We start from the raw sequence: 18,093 nt of genomic DNA on the forward strand, positions 1-18,093 counted from the left end.
AAATAATGAGAATAATTAATGGGCTGTCGAGGTTCCTTTAAAATAAATCTGCAAATTTCACAATTAAAGTCAGATGTTTTCCATTTGTTATCTAGTTTTGTATTTTCAGTGGAGGGTTTAGTTATGGCTCCAGATTCATGAATTTGAGTTTTGAAAAGAAGATATGAATATCTCTCTCACCAAAGAATCAGTCAAATCTCAGGAAGGTCAGAGGTTGAAGCACCAGCTTCTGCAGCCAGATGCTGATGTGTCCTTGGCAAAAACTCTTTGAATGTGTGTGAAAAGGATCAGTAAATACTGATGGAAACTTTACATAGCAGCCTCTGTCATCAGGGTGTGAATAGGTAGGTGTGATCTGTGATATAAAAGTGTTTGGAGTCAGAAGACTAGAAAAGTGCCATACAAGTTCAAGTCTATTTACCATTTGTTTAGGCCTTACACTGTTGTCTTACAATGAGAAATAAATGATAGAAAATCACACACTATGTTATAGAAATCCTGTGTTCCTTCATAAGGAAAATATTCAAAATAAAAATGTAGCTCATAGTGCATATTCACTTAAGTGATGAGTCTAACTCAGGTTCAGTAGTGTGAAAGAGACTAAGAGTTTGCCCTAAGTTGGTACAGAGCTCTGCCAGAGTGGAGGAGACCACAGTGATGCCTTTTGGTACAGTGTGTGTGTGTGTGTGTGTGTGTGTGGGGGGGGGCAATGAATTATTTACAACTCGTTTCTCTTTCATCTCTCAGGCCGAAACACAGCTCTTTGCCATCACAGCCAACAACAGCCTCATATATTTCGGTGTCTTGCGCTGTAATAGGAGGGGAATAGTTCTGCATAAGTGCAGCATGCTTTGCAGTGCAAAACAAGTGCAAAGCATGCTGGGAGGCTCAGAAGAGGCCTTTTGGCTCAAGCGCTAAATAGGAAGTGAATGGTAAATATGGAGAGCAGTTGGCAGAGTTAAAGATTTACATAACTGTGGGACTCAAAACATGCACAGTTGTGAGAAGTGAACAGTGTTAATCAAAACACAGCTTTAGAAAACAGCTTCGAAATGCATACTGGACTAGTGTAAGACACTCTGTGGTTCAAGACACTACTCATATCTATGGAAAAGAACTCAGAAACATACTTGAAAAACATTAACATTTCAGACAATTTTTATCTGTTTTTTTAAGACGCGGACGGTCATCTCATCCTGTCCAAATGATTCTTGGAACATTTATGCCCCACATTCAGAGCAGCTACATGTATTTCATTAATAGCTTATGAGTTTATGTTAACACCAGTACATGCTAGCACCCAAAAATCAGAATTACAAGGGTCATTTCAGGTGCAATAGGTGCATAAGCACTGGATTAACACTAAAAACAAGTGCATTATGTTATTTCTAAGCTGCAGAATTAGCTTTCACTTCAAAACCACATACTATGTTTGTGACTTATTTGTTGTTGTCTTTTGGTTTGTATACTGATTAGAGCTCTCACGAACAATTGTCAATGTTGTTCTGTGTTGTACACCTGTGTGTCCGATCAGAGTTGAAGCTGTTCGTTTGCACCTAATGACATTGTTTCCTCTTTTCTAGATCCCTGCTTGTCTTGTACTGGAGGAGTGGCACCTGGCTCTACCTCCCATAGTACATTTAGAAACTGTAGGTACCACGAGCAGGTCTGCATTCTGGGAGAGCAATGTTCTCGATGGGTAGTATGGCACAATGAACTCTTTGAGATAGGATGGTACCTGAGAGTTTAGAGCTTTGTACCTCTCCACCAGCCCTCCATTGTGGTGTGGGAGGTCGGCGAGTTCAGTGAAGGTCGCCCGAAAAAATCAGAGGGGTATCATCATTATCGCCACTATCATCCCTCGACTGGTTGACATCTTTTGTCCAGATCAAAACAAATGCATGATATATTTGTTGCATCTCTGCTGCCAGCTCTTTACTGTGATATCTAATATTTTAATATTAGATATCACAGTAATATTAATATTTTTGTTTAAATTTGGTAAATTTGTTTGTGTGCTTTATTTGAATCTACTCAATTTAAACAGGTTATTCTTTACCAACTGATCTGCGTTATATCAACTCAACTTTTAACAAAGTTAGATTTAATTAATAATAATGTGTGCAATCTTGCTTCAATTTTATTGAGTGGTTAATGTGGATCTCGGCAGCAGTAACATCAGCTTCAATAATGCCTAATAATTTATTCAGTGCTGTATACAGCACTTTGTGTGTCTATGCTTATTGTAATGACACACAAACACACACCCAGGGTGTGTTTTGAGTAAACGAGTTCCCGCCCTACTAATATCCGCGGTCATCCTTTCATAACTCACTCATGCATTATTCTTACAACTGGCTGAATCCTATCCGCCTGCTGTGTGAAATCACACTGACCCCTCCGTCATAACAGACTCCTCCTCTTCGACGCCACGCCGACCTTATGACTGTCAGATAAACTGACCAATCGTGACAGGAATTCCCACTCTTGACGTATCTCACGTGCCAATCAGAACGTGGGTAGGCGGAACCACCGTGGGCCTGGCATTCATGCTTGGTTGCAAAGGTAAGCTCTGGATGGGATTTTGTGAGTTTTCTTTGACATTTTATTGATTGTTCATACTGTATTTATGATACTGTGATGTGCGTGTTTTGTGTGTGCTCGTGTCTGTTAAAATACACAATTACGGTAGGTAACGGTCGTACCTTTTAGGCTAGCATGGCTAAGTCTTTAGCTCTGCAAAGTATTCAAAGCAGAGACAACAACGGTGATTTCCTTTATTAACGATACAACAGCTGTTTATTCATCCGGATTCACGGCTACATTGTCCGTTGTGTAAAGGTCCGGTTAGTTGCTCGTTGAAAAATGTCAGGGCATCCTGACAACGAACAAGTCTGTTTCTACACTGTTATTAATAAGTTACACGGTTTTAAGTTTGCTTTCTCGACCAGTTCATCATATTACCAGACACAGGGCTTTGTCTGTCAGTGTCAAACTGCATTGATTGAAATGTTTTACCAAGCCGCCTTCAGCTTCCTCTGACATGTTTGTTTACATCTGTTTTATCGTTCACTGTACCCTTTCCTTACTGTCTGCACTTTGCATAGAGGCGCACGTGCTAAAGCAAATATTTGTGCAAGTTAACATTAAAGATACAAAGTTTAATGGATTATAAAAAGTTTTGAATGGTTGTTTACATAATGTTCTGGTTTTACAGAAATCCCTCAGCTGTGGTGTGAAGTGGTTCCCTGCTGAGCTGAGGAGGTAAAGGGACGGATATCATACTACCACACCTCTCCCTCTTTTCAAACTGGATACTTTTTTTCAGGGGGGAACTATCTGGAGACTTTCAGCTTGATTTTTTTTTTTTTTTTTCATCTTCACTCCACTTGGACGGAATGGATTTTGAGAAGACTTAACCTGGGTGGTTTGCTGTACAAACTTGTTATTTAAGAGCCAACTTGTAGAGTTTTTTGCTCACTTTTAAAGAAGTGATCTTAAGTCCATTTGGAGGGTAACTAACCCAATACAAAAATGGATCAAGCCGGAGGAGGTGAGGATCCCAATAAACCCTCTAAAAAGAAGTCCAATGAGGATGAGGGTAAAAACAAAAAGCTGGTAGGTACTCAAGAAAGTGCAGTTGCATGGACAAATGGTATGCAGTAAAATGTCAAATCCTGTAATCTAACAAACAACAATTTCCCTGTTAAATTTACTTCATTTAAAAAAATAGCACTACTGCACATGGATTCTCTTATTTCTATATATTTAACACTTTCAGAGGGGCTGAGTCTTCAGTGTAAAGTTTTATAGGTTGAGTGAGTAAAGTGGTCACATAACTCCAGCACAGATAGTAAAAAAAAAAAAAATCATGCTGTCAGTTCAGCACATCTGTTTACTGCAGGATGAGGCTCCAATAGGTATTGATGTGTTGTTATTACTATTTAATGTAGCCCGATAAGAAGCGGCTAATAGCTGTTAGAGTTGAGCAAAACAGATAGAGTTTCACTGAGTGCTTTACCTTTGAAAGCACTCAGTGCATCATGGGAGTCTTCAGCAGTACACCTCCTGAAAGGTCTTTTAAGAGCATTCTTGTTGTGACAGTTTGGCCTCTTAAGAAATACTCAAAGAAGAACTTCTGTTAGAGGATGGATCATTGCAGAGAGTGATGTTTATGATTTGCGTAGGTTTTTTTATGGTGTGTCTGATTGATAAAATTGTACAATCAGCTTAATAAATGACAGCTCTGTGCCTAACAAACCGGAAACCACATCAGAAATAATTTAATTTGCAGCTTTAATGTTGGGTAGGCTTTAGTTTGAACATGGGAAACCCCCACCCTGAGTGTCGTAGAGCTGTATAAATGAAATCAGACATTTCGTGGGAAAAGGTTGGAGGAACGACATTGTCATTAATTCTGTATGAAGACTCCATCAGTCACTTGAAATGACCCACGCGGTCCTACAACATATGGAAGCAAAGAAAAAACGTTGCTGTAATTGTGTAAACAGTGTGTTTACGACGACAATTCACAACTTCATTGGGTCAACTGGAGCCACAAACGCCGTCTTGTGAGGAATTTCAAACTGTAAATGGCGACTAGATTGAAGTGTGTTAAGAGCATGTCACCGTGCAGACTTTGTCTGCGACAGTAAAAAAAAAAAAAAAAAAAAGTGGCTGAGAGTAATTTTCCGTGACCATAGACAAAAAACTTTGGCAGCCGCTGATCATCATTTTGGACTCTCCACAAATGTCAGCGTGGAAAGCTTGGCTTGTGGTTCAACTGTCTGGATGATGTTGCCTCTCGAATAACAGGCTGTGTTGCTTCGCTCTGTGCCCCACAGTGATCTGTGATTGTTTCCTGCTGGTGGGATTGGTCAAAAGTTTAGTTACAGCCACTGATGCCAAACAAGGCAAAGCAAAGGGCACAATTCTCTTTCTGTTTTGGTAAAGTGAAAAAGGGACAGATGGGCCAAATTGTAGTGGCTGCTGACGCAGAGACTGACCACTGATGGCTTCATTAACACCTCTGTTGTTTACTTAGGTGGTGGCTTTTTTTGTTCTTCTGGGTACAGCTGTCCTAAACCCTTACACATGAAGAGGAAAACAGCACCACTGCTGTTGTGTTTCAGCGAAGGGGGAACAGTCTTAAAACAAGTAATCACTGGTTGTGTTCAGAAAAGTTAAGGTAAGGGAAAGTGGGACCATAATAACTGCCAGACAGGAAATCCCAGAGTGGGCAAAAATGTGCTCACAGAGCTACCAAAGGGTGTTGTCCTGGGAAATCCTACCTAACTGCTCGCAACTCTTGTATATCCTGCCTACCAAGTTTGATATTGTTCACAAGGGTGTTTTCGGTGATGTAAGCACTCTGCGAACCACTTTTTGTTCCTTAAAGTCGTCTTTTGGGGCCCGGAACGTTCCCCTGTTGCTCAATGCTTTCGAGCTGAGCTGTCGGAGGCGAAGGAGGTCAGGAGTGGAGGGTTGTCACAGAAATCTCAACGAGAGCACAACACAGTTTCAAGAGGGAAGTCATTTCTCATCCCTGGGTGGAGCCATGAGCTGTCTCTTTTTTTTTAATCCCCACTTTTGAGCTTCCTGAATGGATGCTGTCGCGCAAAATGTGTCAGCAAAACGAGAAGTTAAGAAGTGTGTATGCACTTAAACATGAATGTTTATTCTTATTTCAAGCAATGAAGCTTCATTTACGAAAGCATTTAAAATGGTAAATCGAAGCCATCCTCGTGCTAAGATACTTTGCAGAGGACGATCAAAATCGTACCGTATCTCATTTTCTTTTCTGTTTTCTGATGTTTGGAACCCCTGGATTTACTGAAATCCTGACTCGAGGATGGAGCTATATCCATCCTGAGATGATTTAATAAGGTTTGTTCACTGCCTTTTGTCTGCTGCAGACTCTCTACCCAACAGGTCTAATGAGCAGAGTGGTAGACGCAAGCACAGGATGTCTCTGCAAAGTCAAATCAGCAGAGGAGAAACACTGAAAAGCTGTATGTTTGTTTTACAAGTCACTGAGCAGGATTACATCACAGCAACACCATTCAGGCTTTGGGCCCAGAAACGAGATACTCAATGCAGCCAAGGACATGAGAATGATACACCCTGTTCTGACACAGAGTCTGTTCAGAACTTTTCAGCTGTTTTGTAGCTTTACTTTGTGATTACCTTTTTTCTTTTTTTCTCGATGTTGTAAAAACGGGACATTCCTAAAAAAGGGCTTGTTGTCAGGAGGTGAAAGAAATTCAGGAGAGCCGGTTTGACGCAAAAGGAGAAAAAATGCCCCTCTGCATACCAGAGTTTAAAAAATGATGTCATACAGACAAGCAGCCATCCCAGCACCAGCCTGAAATAACTATGTGACTCGACATACTCACAATAGCTTTGTTAAATGTGACTGTAAAGCAAAACTGTTTTTTTTTTTAACCCATCAAAGGTTTTGTTTTTTTGAGACTGTACTTTAAAAAAAAAAAAAAAAGTACACATTTCCTAAAAGCTTTCACTGCACCTCTTTAAAGTCTGTAAAGTACGTGTTTGAGGTAATGAATGTTTGATGATCAGCATGTTATTCGTCACTTCAAAGCAAACCTCAACATCAGCAGTGTGTTCGGCAGGTGAGATCAGTCAAAGTTCATCTGAATCATCTGTTTGCTCACAGGCTGTGCTTGTCTGCTTGATTTATTTTATCAATAAGAAAAGAAGCAGTGTGGGCTATATCTTCTATCTCAACTGTCTGGGTAGAAATTGGACGTATACCTTTTTTTTTTTCCTTTCTCTTTTCTACACGTCCTTTATTAAACTAGGTAAAGTCTCATTAAGATCAAATCCCTGTTTGCAGTTGTTGTATTCTACACAGTCTTTGCTTTCAGGTGTTTATGGTAAGATTATTTGTGGAAGTCTGAATGAAAAGGTCTCAACTTGTCTGACGCGAGATGGCAAAGATGCCATTACTGAGGATGTATCTTTGAGAGCTGAGAAGGAACTCGTTTACGTCGAATATGTTGTTTGAAACAGGTTCAGAATTCTGTCTGAAATACGGAGACCCAGTAATGGCAATCTTTATGCCCAGTGTGGCTAGCATTTTTATGAATCAAGGATTGTACAAAAAGGGCCTCTGCTTATAAAATACTGACCTTTTCAGGTTTTAGTTGAATGAACTTCTATGCTGTATACTCGATCATATTTCATAACTTCAGCTGGGTAATTTCCAGAATCTAGTGAGCTTAACCTACTTTTTACAATAGGTTAATACAGACTTTAATGCTTTATACTGGAGATATTAGTCCTTTCTAAAACTAGGTTGAAAAGGGCTTTGAGAAAATATTTCATAAACAGCTTTTTTCCCCGACAGTTAGGTAAGACTGTTAGATCAAAACAAGAATCAGTCTCGACTTTGACAGTTTTGTAATATCCACATTTTCCCTGTCAGTTTACTTTCGAGCATTCCCAACTTTTAATGAATACTTTCCATTGAAGTGTGACTTAATGATTGTAATGCTTGTCACTTTGGGGGCCATTAAAGTAATTAAAGGTTCACTAATGAATGGACAGTGGCGCACAACTTAAGCAGTGGGGTCTTTAAAATGAGACCTGAGACACGAGAGAGCTTAGTGGAAAGTATGCTCAACATTTCATTTCGTTGGCTACAGAGGATGTCTAGACAGGGCGGCTGTGGCTCACTTGGTCGAGTCGGTGGTCTCTCAAACGGTCGCTTTACATAATAACCTCTGCCATCAGTCAATACATGTCACCTGAGGTGTAGAGGAGCTTTGAGTAGTCAGAAGACTAAAAAAAAAGAACAATACAAGCTCAAGACCTTTTACCATTTACTGACATGGCGGGGGAAATCACGATGCTTTGTTGAAAGATTCTGCATCAATGCAGGAACGTCCATCATGGAGTATTAACACAATGGACTGGCCCACTTCCGGTTCCGAGGTTACTATTACGTAGGTCCGTGCACAGTGTTTATTCGAAATCAAAAATGGGAGAGCAGCTGCAGCCGGGAAACTGTTTTTGAGTCTGCTCTTGTTCAGTCTTATCAGGAGGACCTGGGGGAAATGGGGACAGCTGCTTGTGGGATTTATTTCCTGCAAAGATTTTGAATAAATAAGGGTTTACATTCACCCGATTGTTTGTGTTGATGGGTAAAAATAAACCATTTATATGGATGCAAAATTGAGAAGCATCATGGATTGTGTTGCTGCAGTCGCTCTTACACACGATAAAACAGCATATTAGGCAATGTTGAATTTGAATTCATGGAGTAGAATAAGTGATATAATTCAGAATTAAAGCAATCAGTCCAAAGGTTGATTAATTTCAGATAAAGCAATGTGCAGAAGTGTTGACTGAACAAGTCATGTAAAAATCACAGGGATTTAAAGAAACGAATCAAACAGGAGAAATACGGCCCATTAGGTTTCATTTAATCCAGTTTACAATCCGTATAGCACACATGGGTTCTTAAACAAGTTATTGAAACATATAATAGGGGATTTAAGATACTGTAGTCCCCAATATAACATGGTCTTGCCTCGCTAGGCATAACATTAGTCGGTAGTCTCTCTTAGTTACAGTCTTCATGGTCTCAGTGTTTCCCTAAAGAGAGGACGCAACTTTTCTCCCCTTCACTCTTCCATAGGACAAAGCCCTTGTTTAAAAAAAAAAAAGAGGATGTTTTTCTATGAAACAAGCACACTGTTATTCAGCGGTGTTGTTAACATTTGTGCTCGTGACATTTTTGACAGTATCACATTGTGAATCACATTAAATGGCTCACTGTGCCGCTGTTGTTGGAAGCTGTGGCATTTGAAGCTTCTGTCACTTTGATACACGAGCTTTAAGGAAGCCTCGGGGATCATTTGAGGTCATGTCAGCACGTGGTTAGTACAAGTTGCTCACATCACACTCACTTGAAGCTGGTGTAAATTGGCGTTCCTCCTGCCTAGTCTTTTACAGTGAGCCGCATTCTGATCGTCTCACTGTTAAGCCACGAGTGATTAGCCGTGATGGTGTTTGGAAGACGTTTAGCACACGGCAGGAAATGGGCCATGTGCGAGTGTTTAATGGTATACAGGAAGTGGAAGAAAAGGAAGTGGTGAAGAATGCTTGAGTCACACAGAGAGTGACATTAGAGATCAGCCCAGTTTGAGTCCATCAGTGGATACAATCAAAGACTCTTTCTCTCTTTCCTTTTACATCCATCTCGTGTGAGACGTATCTCCAAAGCTCTGAAGTTTTCTCCATGTAACAATGCATGAATCAGCTTTGAATTTGCTCTGTGTGGCAAGCTCATTAGCTTGATGATTCATGAAGTAGCTGTGTTTTGACTGCTCAACTGCTGAGTCTGATGGAGACAGGATGAAGGGGGTTCCCAGCACTGCTATTATCACAAGTCATGGCAAAGAGAAGTTTTCTTTAACTTGGCAGATTTGATAACAACAGGTGTTTATAATTGCTACTTGTCAGCAGGGTTGGAAATGATTATTATTCTTTTTTTTGCCTCCCTGCCACTTTATTTTGTAATGACGTGTAATATTAAACCAAGACTTACAGCAATCAAGTACAAGGCTTTATTATGAAGAGACATTTTTTTTAGACTGAAAAGCAAAATCCTGACGTGATCTTTTTCTCGCTCAAAAAAAAAAGAAGTTTAGTTTATTATCGGGCTGGTGAGAGTTTCCGATGCAGCCATGTCCTCAAAGTATCGACTGAGATGGAAACAAATTGTGTTTAAAAAGCGTGCTGTGAGCTGATATGGGGAGAGAGGCTTTACTTTAACTCACCCGCCATCGTGACGAGTGAGTCGAGCAAATTCACCCGTCCTCACAAACCCCCCCCCCCCCTCCCTAAAAAAAGAACACCCGTATTTGACTGGAGATAGGTCCAACCACGCTTTTGAGTTTAAGTTAAATATCAGATTTTGATGGATTGTTAGACAGCTGTTACACTTTTTTTTCTATCTTTAACAGATACAAATTCTGTGATATAAAGTGCAATATATAATGATGCCAGTCTTTATTTGAGTATTTGAAGAGATTAAAGAAAGCTAGTTTTGTGTGTGTTTGTGTGTGTGTGTGTTTTAATCAGTGAATGAATCAAACTGATTAGAATCAATGATATAAATTGACTCGTCCAGTAAGGCTAATGAGGGGCTCTGTGAATGGAGGTCAATCCAATAGGACAACATCCTGGGAGAGAGCTTGATACACTGAAACATGCAGGCTTGTGATGACAGCATGATTCAGCTCATAAAGACCTTTTTAGATCAGAGTGAAGACAAAAGCAGCATCAGACGCCTGTCCGTGACCATTTTCCCAAACGTTCATTTGACTAGCACAAAAAAGAAAAAGAAAAACAAAGGTTTGAAATCAGAATAAAAGCCGTTCCATCATTGTGGCTGCAGCTTTAAATGTCTTTATCCTAATACAATAGTCTCGTACCATTTAGTTTTCTAACACAATTGTTTTTTTTTTTTTGTGTAACTTGGTGATCATTTAGAGATCTGCCCACACTCGAACATTGGATCTCTCTTTTGTTCCTCCTTCACATCATGCCAACCCTCGAGCTCGGAGGACGAGAGATTTGCTTTCAACACAGACGGAGATAACCTGAGGGCAGTGCTGTGCTAGTCTGCAGTCACATGGTCAGGCCATTCAAATCTTAGCTCCACTGGCCTTTGTGTGCTACTGCCCCCCCCCCCCCCCCCCCCCCCCCCCCCCGCTTCAATAGATGCTGTTTCTGGAAACAGTGAACTGTGCTGAACAGACTCGTGCCCTTTTAAAGACACTTAAGCTCTCGCAGAAATCAGCTCTATTAGTAATCATAGACTTTCTCGGTTCTTTTGCAAAGTGATTACCGTACATGTCCTGATATTATTTTTGGATAAGTTTTGGATTCGTTACAAGCTATTGAGTCAACGCTTGCATGTGTCGAGTCTTAATTTATTTGTTCAGGAGAATAACTTGACATTCTGTGCTTGATTTAGATAGCTCCTAATCCAGTTTGCCGCGAGGACAAGTGTGCTATTAGTGTGTGTGTGTGTGTGTGTGTGTGTGTGTGTGTGTGTACAATAGATTTAGGCTCTGTCGGCTGTTAGCGTGTTAGCTGCGCTCGTGGCACTGCCTACAGTCACATCACTCTGTACCCCGGTGTACCGTGGAAGCACTCAGAATCCTCTCTTCACTTTCCTCTCTCTCAGTTTTGCTCTCATTTGGGCTGAGTGACTCACAGACAGACAGACGTGGGGATCATGATTTTTATTGCAGGTAAAAGTAAAAGTTCCTCAACCCTCTCTGCTTTGACTCGCTCTTATTTAAATGATGGTTACAAAAAAAAACCCGACCTCATTGACTCTTCATATTATGACTCTGAATGTGAACCACAGACAATCCTCTGCTCTTATTCTTTTCTTGGCAATTAAACCTTTCTGGTACTTAAAAAAAAAAATAATAAAATAAAATATAACAAAGCATTTTCTGTTAAACTATGGAAAAACAACATACATTCGATAATCTGAATGTGCGGAGCCAATCTGAACAGAAGTAGAAAAAAGTGATGTAAATAGACTTGTTGTGGATTCGACTTTTCAAAGTTGTTCAGTGTAGGTCTTACCTGGAAAAGGCCCTAGAGCGGGGGGAGATCAAGACATCAAACAAAGTTTGAATAAAGATGAGACTCAAGGCTGTTTGGCAAATGAAACCAGATGTTTACTGTCATTTAACAGGAATTCAAGAAGAGTTATTTGCATAGCGTGAGAGAAAAGCGGTGCACTTCTATCCGGCTGCTGAATTCAGTTCTTATATCAAAGATAATCCAAATGAATCTCTCAGGGAAGGATGGATTAAAAATAAAACAAAAAGTGTTCATGGGTCCTAGTTTGTCTATCGGCTTTTTTCCCTTTTGGCTCTCTTTGATAAGGCTGTATTTGCAAACATTCAGGGTCATTAAATAATGTTTATGACGAAGGATAGACGTTTCTTTCATGCATTCATAAATCCCCGGTTGCAGCGAAGGCAGGGCACAAAGTCTTTGAGATCACAAATACAGCCATTGACCGGTCTTTGTAACAAGATTAATCTGGACAAACTGATTAGTCTAGACGAGTTCCAAAGCACTTACTCAATCGCTACGTGCCGCTCCCTTCAAACTGAGCTCAGAAGAAGCGGCGCTGTAGCATCCTGTGAGATGATGTGGACAAGGAAAACACAGGCAGTTTGGATTTGTGCGTCTATGTCTCGTCTGTAAGGTATCTACGAAAAGTAATGTCATGACCTCAGAGCATGTCGGCTACATTTAACAGGCTTTAAGACCTTTTTGCTGACTGGACGTGTTCTGTCACAACTGTGTACTCTTTTTTAAAATCTATTCAAGTCATGCTAGAGGTCGACATTATAGCAAGCTGCTTATTGATATATTTATCACCTCCCTGTTTTTCTGCTGACTGGTAGGTGTCTTGATAGGAAAAAAAGAAAAGCTTTAGGATTTGGGTTGTGTTGCCATCAGTGCTTGTGTCTGTGCATCTTTTCCCTTTTATACGGTTACTACACTTCAGGGGGCTTTTATGTTTACAAGCTGTGACGAGTTGGCGACCCAAGTCTTACATACAACTGTTTCCACAAAAACAAAGTCTCCCACGTCGTGTTTGTGATTTCCACAACATATACTTCAACCTTTTACTCAACTTTATTTTTTTTTTTTACACAATCCCAGCAGACAAATAGTGTTGAAGCGCACATTTCTCCACTCTGAAAGTGTGCCTGTATCATCCACACCACCACACGGGGGGGCCGGTAGTAGCTGAGTCCGGATAGGATTGGGGACCGGCTGTTCTAAAGATATGGGAGTTGGTCTGGTAGCTGGAAAAGTGCCAGACCACCCTTCAAGCACTGCCAAGGTGCCCTTGAGCAAGGCACCAAGCCTTCACCAAGGCTCAGGGGGCGCTTTCAGTGGAGTCCCCTCTGACATCTCTCCATTAATGTCCACAGGTCCTGCTTGTGCATGTGTGTGAGTCAGGCCTGTGTGTGTGAGAAGCATGTCTCTACAATAACAGAGTGGGAACCAGGATTTCCCCCTCGGGGATGACAAAAGTATATAATATAATAATAAAAAAGTTTGAAGGTCATCAGTCCGGACTGAGGCTCCAAAGTTCCTGTATAATCACTTTCATTTTTACAGTGCATGTGACGCAGCACACCTACTGTCATATCTCCCATGGACATAAACTAAGACCAGACTTTACTCACATTTAAGAGTGTTTGCAGCTCATCAATGACCTGCATGTTTTTATTAGATTTCAGGACAGACATCACATGCTTCTTTAGACTCTACGAAGTGAGTTCACTTTTTAACCATTTTCCATTTTTTTTTACATGTTTTTGGAAGGAATCTGTTTTTTTAAATTTCAGTTAAAAACAACAGCTACTGTAGAGTTATATGAATCCACATGTAGACCACTAGAATGTGAACGACTACACTACACTACGTACAAGTGTCTGGGGCTTATTGTTAGTTTTACTACATTTCTTGCAGCTCCTCCTCAGCGAATGAAAGATTTTCTCCAGTGAACAAGATTTATTTATTTATTTATTTATTTTTTTCTCTTTTTGTCGACACGCAAATCAGTTGTGAGTGCAGCTAACCCTTACTAGCCTGGAGCTGCACTGAGTTGTTGATTTAATAGGGATACAAGGTAGTTTCACCAAGTTGCCAAGAACCGTCATCAGCACATACAATTACAGTCCTCATTGCCAACCACGACTGTCTCCCAGTAATCCTCTGTTATTATTAGAACTCATTAAAAGTAAAAGCTAATTTCCTTCTAAACCTGTTTTACAGAGGAATCATGGCTACTGATTTTATAGCAATAGCTCCACTGCGCGAGTTAAAATGACATCATACAGATGGTCTACTTCAATGAGGCGGGAAAACAGGCATTGCTGTTAAAAAGTGGAATTGGAAACAATGTCCTTTGTCCACCTTGTGTAAAGACAAGCCGAGGACGTGTCCCTTCAGGGGGCTAATGTAATACTTACGATCATTTTATTTTTATTTATTTGAAAAGACGAGGCCTAAAACATGCACACACCTAAAAACGAAAAGAAAACAAAGGAAAGAAGTATGTCCCCAAAATGACTCAAGATGTGGGATATTATTCTGCGTTCTCATTTTTATGGATCTGCACGGAGTCATAATCATATTTGATTAAGGAGGGACCCAGAGCTAATTTGATTAGGTTATTTAGAGGAATATGCACTTGGTAATAAACATTTATTATGATGAAAAAGTTTACTTTAATAAGCCGGAGAAGCCCAGAGGACATGAGAGCTTAATTGTTCGATGTTAAATTGCGTTGTTGCAATGTTGCCAAGATAATGGGCAAGGAAAGGCCCTCAAGTCAAGGCAATTAACCAAACAGTGGTTTGATTGTTGTTAAATTGATTAGAAAATGTTTAAATACTCCATTTGAAAATTAGCTATTGTTTCACGCGGTTTTAGGCGGCGAGAGAACGCTGGGCTTAATGATACATACGCTCCGAGTGAGAAATGGGTTGGGGGGGGGGGGGGGGAGAGTTGTTCCTCAGGTGAAATTCTTTCTTTTGTAAATGTGGACCACTTGTGCAGGTAAGTTACAGACTATGATGATGGTGAAACAAATACCTGCAGACTTCAGTCAGAAGCCTTCCTGCATAGAGCTTAATGAGTACGTGCCAGGTTTGTAGTCTTGACTTCAAATAACAGCTTGGAGAGCGCATGAAGCCTGCACACAGAGAGCTTTATTTCCTTTTCTTTAATAGTTCCAACTGTTGATCAGTTGTTGCAGACAAAACTAGTGATAGATCTGGCAGTTTTGGGTGTCTGCTCACAGTGTTGCCCACAGCGACAGCTGATGAAGATGCACAGAGTGGGGGTGCAGGTTAGAGCCAGTCTGTTCGCTCGCTGCAGCATCAGGAGCTCCCTGATTAGACGAGAGGAGATATCTGCGGCTGGAGGCTGGCTTTATGACCATCACCACCCCAAATCTCCCTACTCATTAGTACTTCACAGCCAAGCGCCACAGCATATGGCAGCGCTGCTACCGCTTCCCATTTGAGGTGCGTTTGAAATGTGCCGTCCCTCGCTGAGCCACAAGCCTTTGGCACAAGTCGGCCTCCGTGTGTGTGTGAGATGGAGATAAACAACTGTTGAGAGAAGCTGGGGTTTTAATTAAGTTATATGAGCTCTTTGAAGCAGTCTGTGAGGATTTGATTTGCAAACAAACTTGAATGATAAACCAGAGTTTATCATTTAATAAAGTGAACAACGATGAAACACTTTGGCCACTGTCACTTTAAGAGATGCTCTTAAGAACACAGATTACAGACACAAACAAACCTTCACACGTCAGTGCAATTCACCACTTTGCCAATGGCTTAAATTATGTTTGTCGTAGGAACAACTTAACCCGAGCAGCACTAACTTGCATGTTTTCAGTGGGTGTTGAGGTTTAAAGGTGCCCTCTATGTTTCATTTGATGTATTTGTTTGCTTTGTGGTGAAGTGTGTGTGCTTGGGACGTTCACCCTTGAACACACACTTCGGTTACTACTCTTTTATTTTAAAATGTTTTAAACGTTTTTCACATCACATCCTACACATGCATAGGATCTCTTGGATATGCTAAAAGCCTCATTCGATCAACTTTTTTTTTTTTTTTTTTTTTTTTGGCCAGGGCTGCATTATTCCTTCAGCCTACATTAGATGAATCCACACCTACCTCCTAAAGATGAAAGCCTCGGCGGCTGCTTTCCTGTGAAAGCCCTGCTCACTCTGGCCAAGATATTAGCCTACACATAGAGTTTGGAAATGAGCGAAAAACAATGCACTGAGTGTTGATGTCGGAGCACAAACGAGACAAAGAATCTGCTAGCTAGCGTGCTGCTCGCTGCTTGTATGTTCAGTGGGTGTCAGGTGTTGATTAAAGGGAAATGTTGAGGACCCTCAGAAAAGAGTTTAATTATAGTTACATTAGCTTGATATAGCTAACTGCTGCAGTGACAAGAAGGGAAATGGACGCAGGCTTGACTTTGGATTTTACGTTTCTTATTCCTCCACACCGGACATCCACTGAACAAATATTTATTCAATACTATCTAAAAAAGCATTCAACTAGCTTATTCTTGGCTCTGTTAAATTCAGCGCTTTGTTTTACTGATTTCCAGTCTAATATAGCTAAATTATGCAGGACCCAGAGGAGCTTTGTTCACATGGGAATGTATCTGTAAAGACTTTGGTCATTCATCCAAAAGAGGTTTTGAAAATAACTAACGCACCAGAGGTAACTGTGGTCCATTCACCACATCCTGTTCTAAACGGAGGCAGCATCCAGAGAACGCATGGGATCCATTCGGTCTTTGCAGTGCTTTTCATTCTCTTTGGTTGGTTCTTGTTTTTTCACACTGTGCCCTCCCTCCAACAGAACATACACATAAAAACATTGGCTGATGATATGGTAAGGCGCTTGGTTTTCATTTCGGTGTGTTTGACATCATCTCATGTTTTTTGTCACGGCTGCATGACGCTCTTCGCTGAAATATGCGGATGGATCAAATGTCCCACGAGCAAAGTGATTCAAAAAGTATTTTCATTTCATAAAAGTGAAGGTGGATGAAATCTGGTCGGACTACATATTGCAACAGTTTTTATGAAGTAGCACAAAGGTTGAGGTGAAGCCTGTCTCATTTACATGGTGAGGCTGCCCTCCGTAATGTGAGGTTGGTAAAAGACGATTTGTCATGGTGCCATTACAAAGCACCGCAAACACAAACTACATTTTTCATTGTGAACAAAATGTAGCCCAAAGCCTCTCGACTTTTCTAAGCAGCTCATGGATCATTTAATGCGCAATTATCAGTAGCACTTAGAAGTCGATGTTTCTGCCCAGGGCACTTTTAATACCCTTAGTTAACAAATAGCCTAACTTTGACTTCAGTGTACGACGCAATGTCAACACGCAACCCCAGCCATAGGGAAGAATTAGGTTCTTTTCTTAGCACACAGCATGTTTGATCCATCCAGCGATATTTCAGCAAACTGACACGCGTGACATCATCTCATGTTTGCTTATTCATCCCAGCATGTCCTCGCCGTTCCATTTCACTAAATACGACTAACCTAGTCTCATTGCATGTGGTTCATCTACTTTTGTTTTTCCAAAACTTTAACCCCCAAACGTCCCTGCATTCATCAGAAGAGCACCAGCTGATCTATAGAACAGCAATCCTCCCAGATGTTAGCTAACGTTGTTGTTATGTTTCATTAAACTGTTCTCAAACGTGAGCAGCGTGACGGTAAGTGAGTCCTGAATGTTTCATACAGTGTGACTAACAACAAGTGTTTTTGCTCCTACTGGTTGCAAACATCATCTGTTTATGTTTTGCATATTACACAACTACAAATTAAAGTATTATTAAAATGATAAAGAAATGCACATGTATGACATTGTGAAATGTAGTTTATGTGAGCTTCTTCTAGGATTATAAAGATGCAGACGTCGACCTGACAGTCGGCTGAACAGTCTCGGATGGAGTCAGTGGTGTTAACAATTCTACAGTATATCCCAAAACAGTGGATGAAGGCGGCAAAAGTTTCTCTACCATCAATGAAAACATTAGAATGACACCCCCCCCTTCCACACACACACGCACACACGCATTATCCACTTCACTTTTCCCTCATTGTGAAGTCCTGTTTCCACCAAGCAGTCTGGTTTGGTTCAGTACACCTCGGTTCATTTTGGTACGGGAAACTCTGATCTTGCTTGAGTTTCCACAGCCAACCGTAACCTTGCCAGCCAGGAAATAGTGCGACATCACAAGTTGTCAAGTTAAGTTCAAGCGAAAAGAGTAACGGGACACAGTAAAGAAAAGGAACCGTTCGGGGCTGGATCGGTTCCCTTGGCACCCCAACAGGGTACCAAAAAAGTAAGACAGTACGGATCCCTTATTTTGGTACCATTCCCAACTTCTGACGGTGGAAACGCCAATAAAAGGCCCCTGTACCGTACCGAAGTGACCCAGACCGCTTGGTGGAAACG

The 18,093-nt window shown here is 40.8% G+C and overlaps 1 protein-coding gene across 9 annotated transcripts in view; it reads left to right on the forward strand.

Annotated features, from left to right (window-relative positions):
* Positions 1 to 2,362: 2,362 nt before the first annotated feature.
* diaph2 (diaphanous-related formin 2) overlaps positions 2,363 to 18,093 on the forward strand; it is a 361,962-nt gene continuing 346,231 nt past the window's right edge. For 2 of the 9 annotated variants that reach the window (XM_079352004.1, XM_079352007.1), the window contains exons 1-3: positions 2,363 to 2,565; positions 3,218 to 3,618; positions 16,477 to 16,509. In XM_079352004.1, the coding sequence (XP_079208130.1) occupies positions 3,535 to 3,618; positions 16,477 to 16,509 (117 nt within the window). In that variant the 5' untranslated portion in view covers positions 2,363 to 2,565; positions 3,218 to 3,534. The other 7 variants (XM_079352010.1, XM_079352009.1, XM_079352006.1 and 4 more) reach the window with 6 other exon arrangements.

This window comes from Symphodus melops, assembly GCF_947650265.1.
Source record: "Symphodus melops genome assembly, chromosome: 9".
Taxonomy (NCBI): Eukaryota; Metazoa; Chordata; class Actinopteri; order Labriformes; family Labridae; genus Symphodus; species Symphodus melops.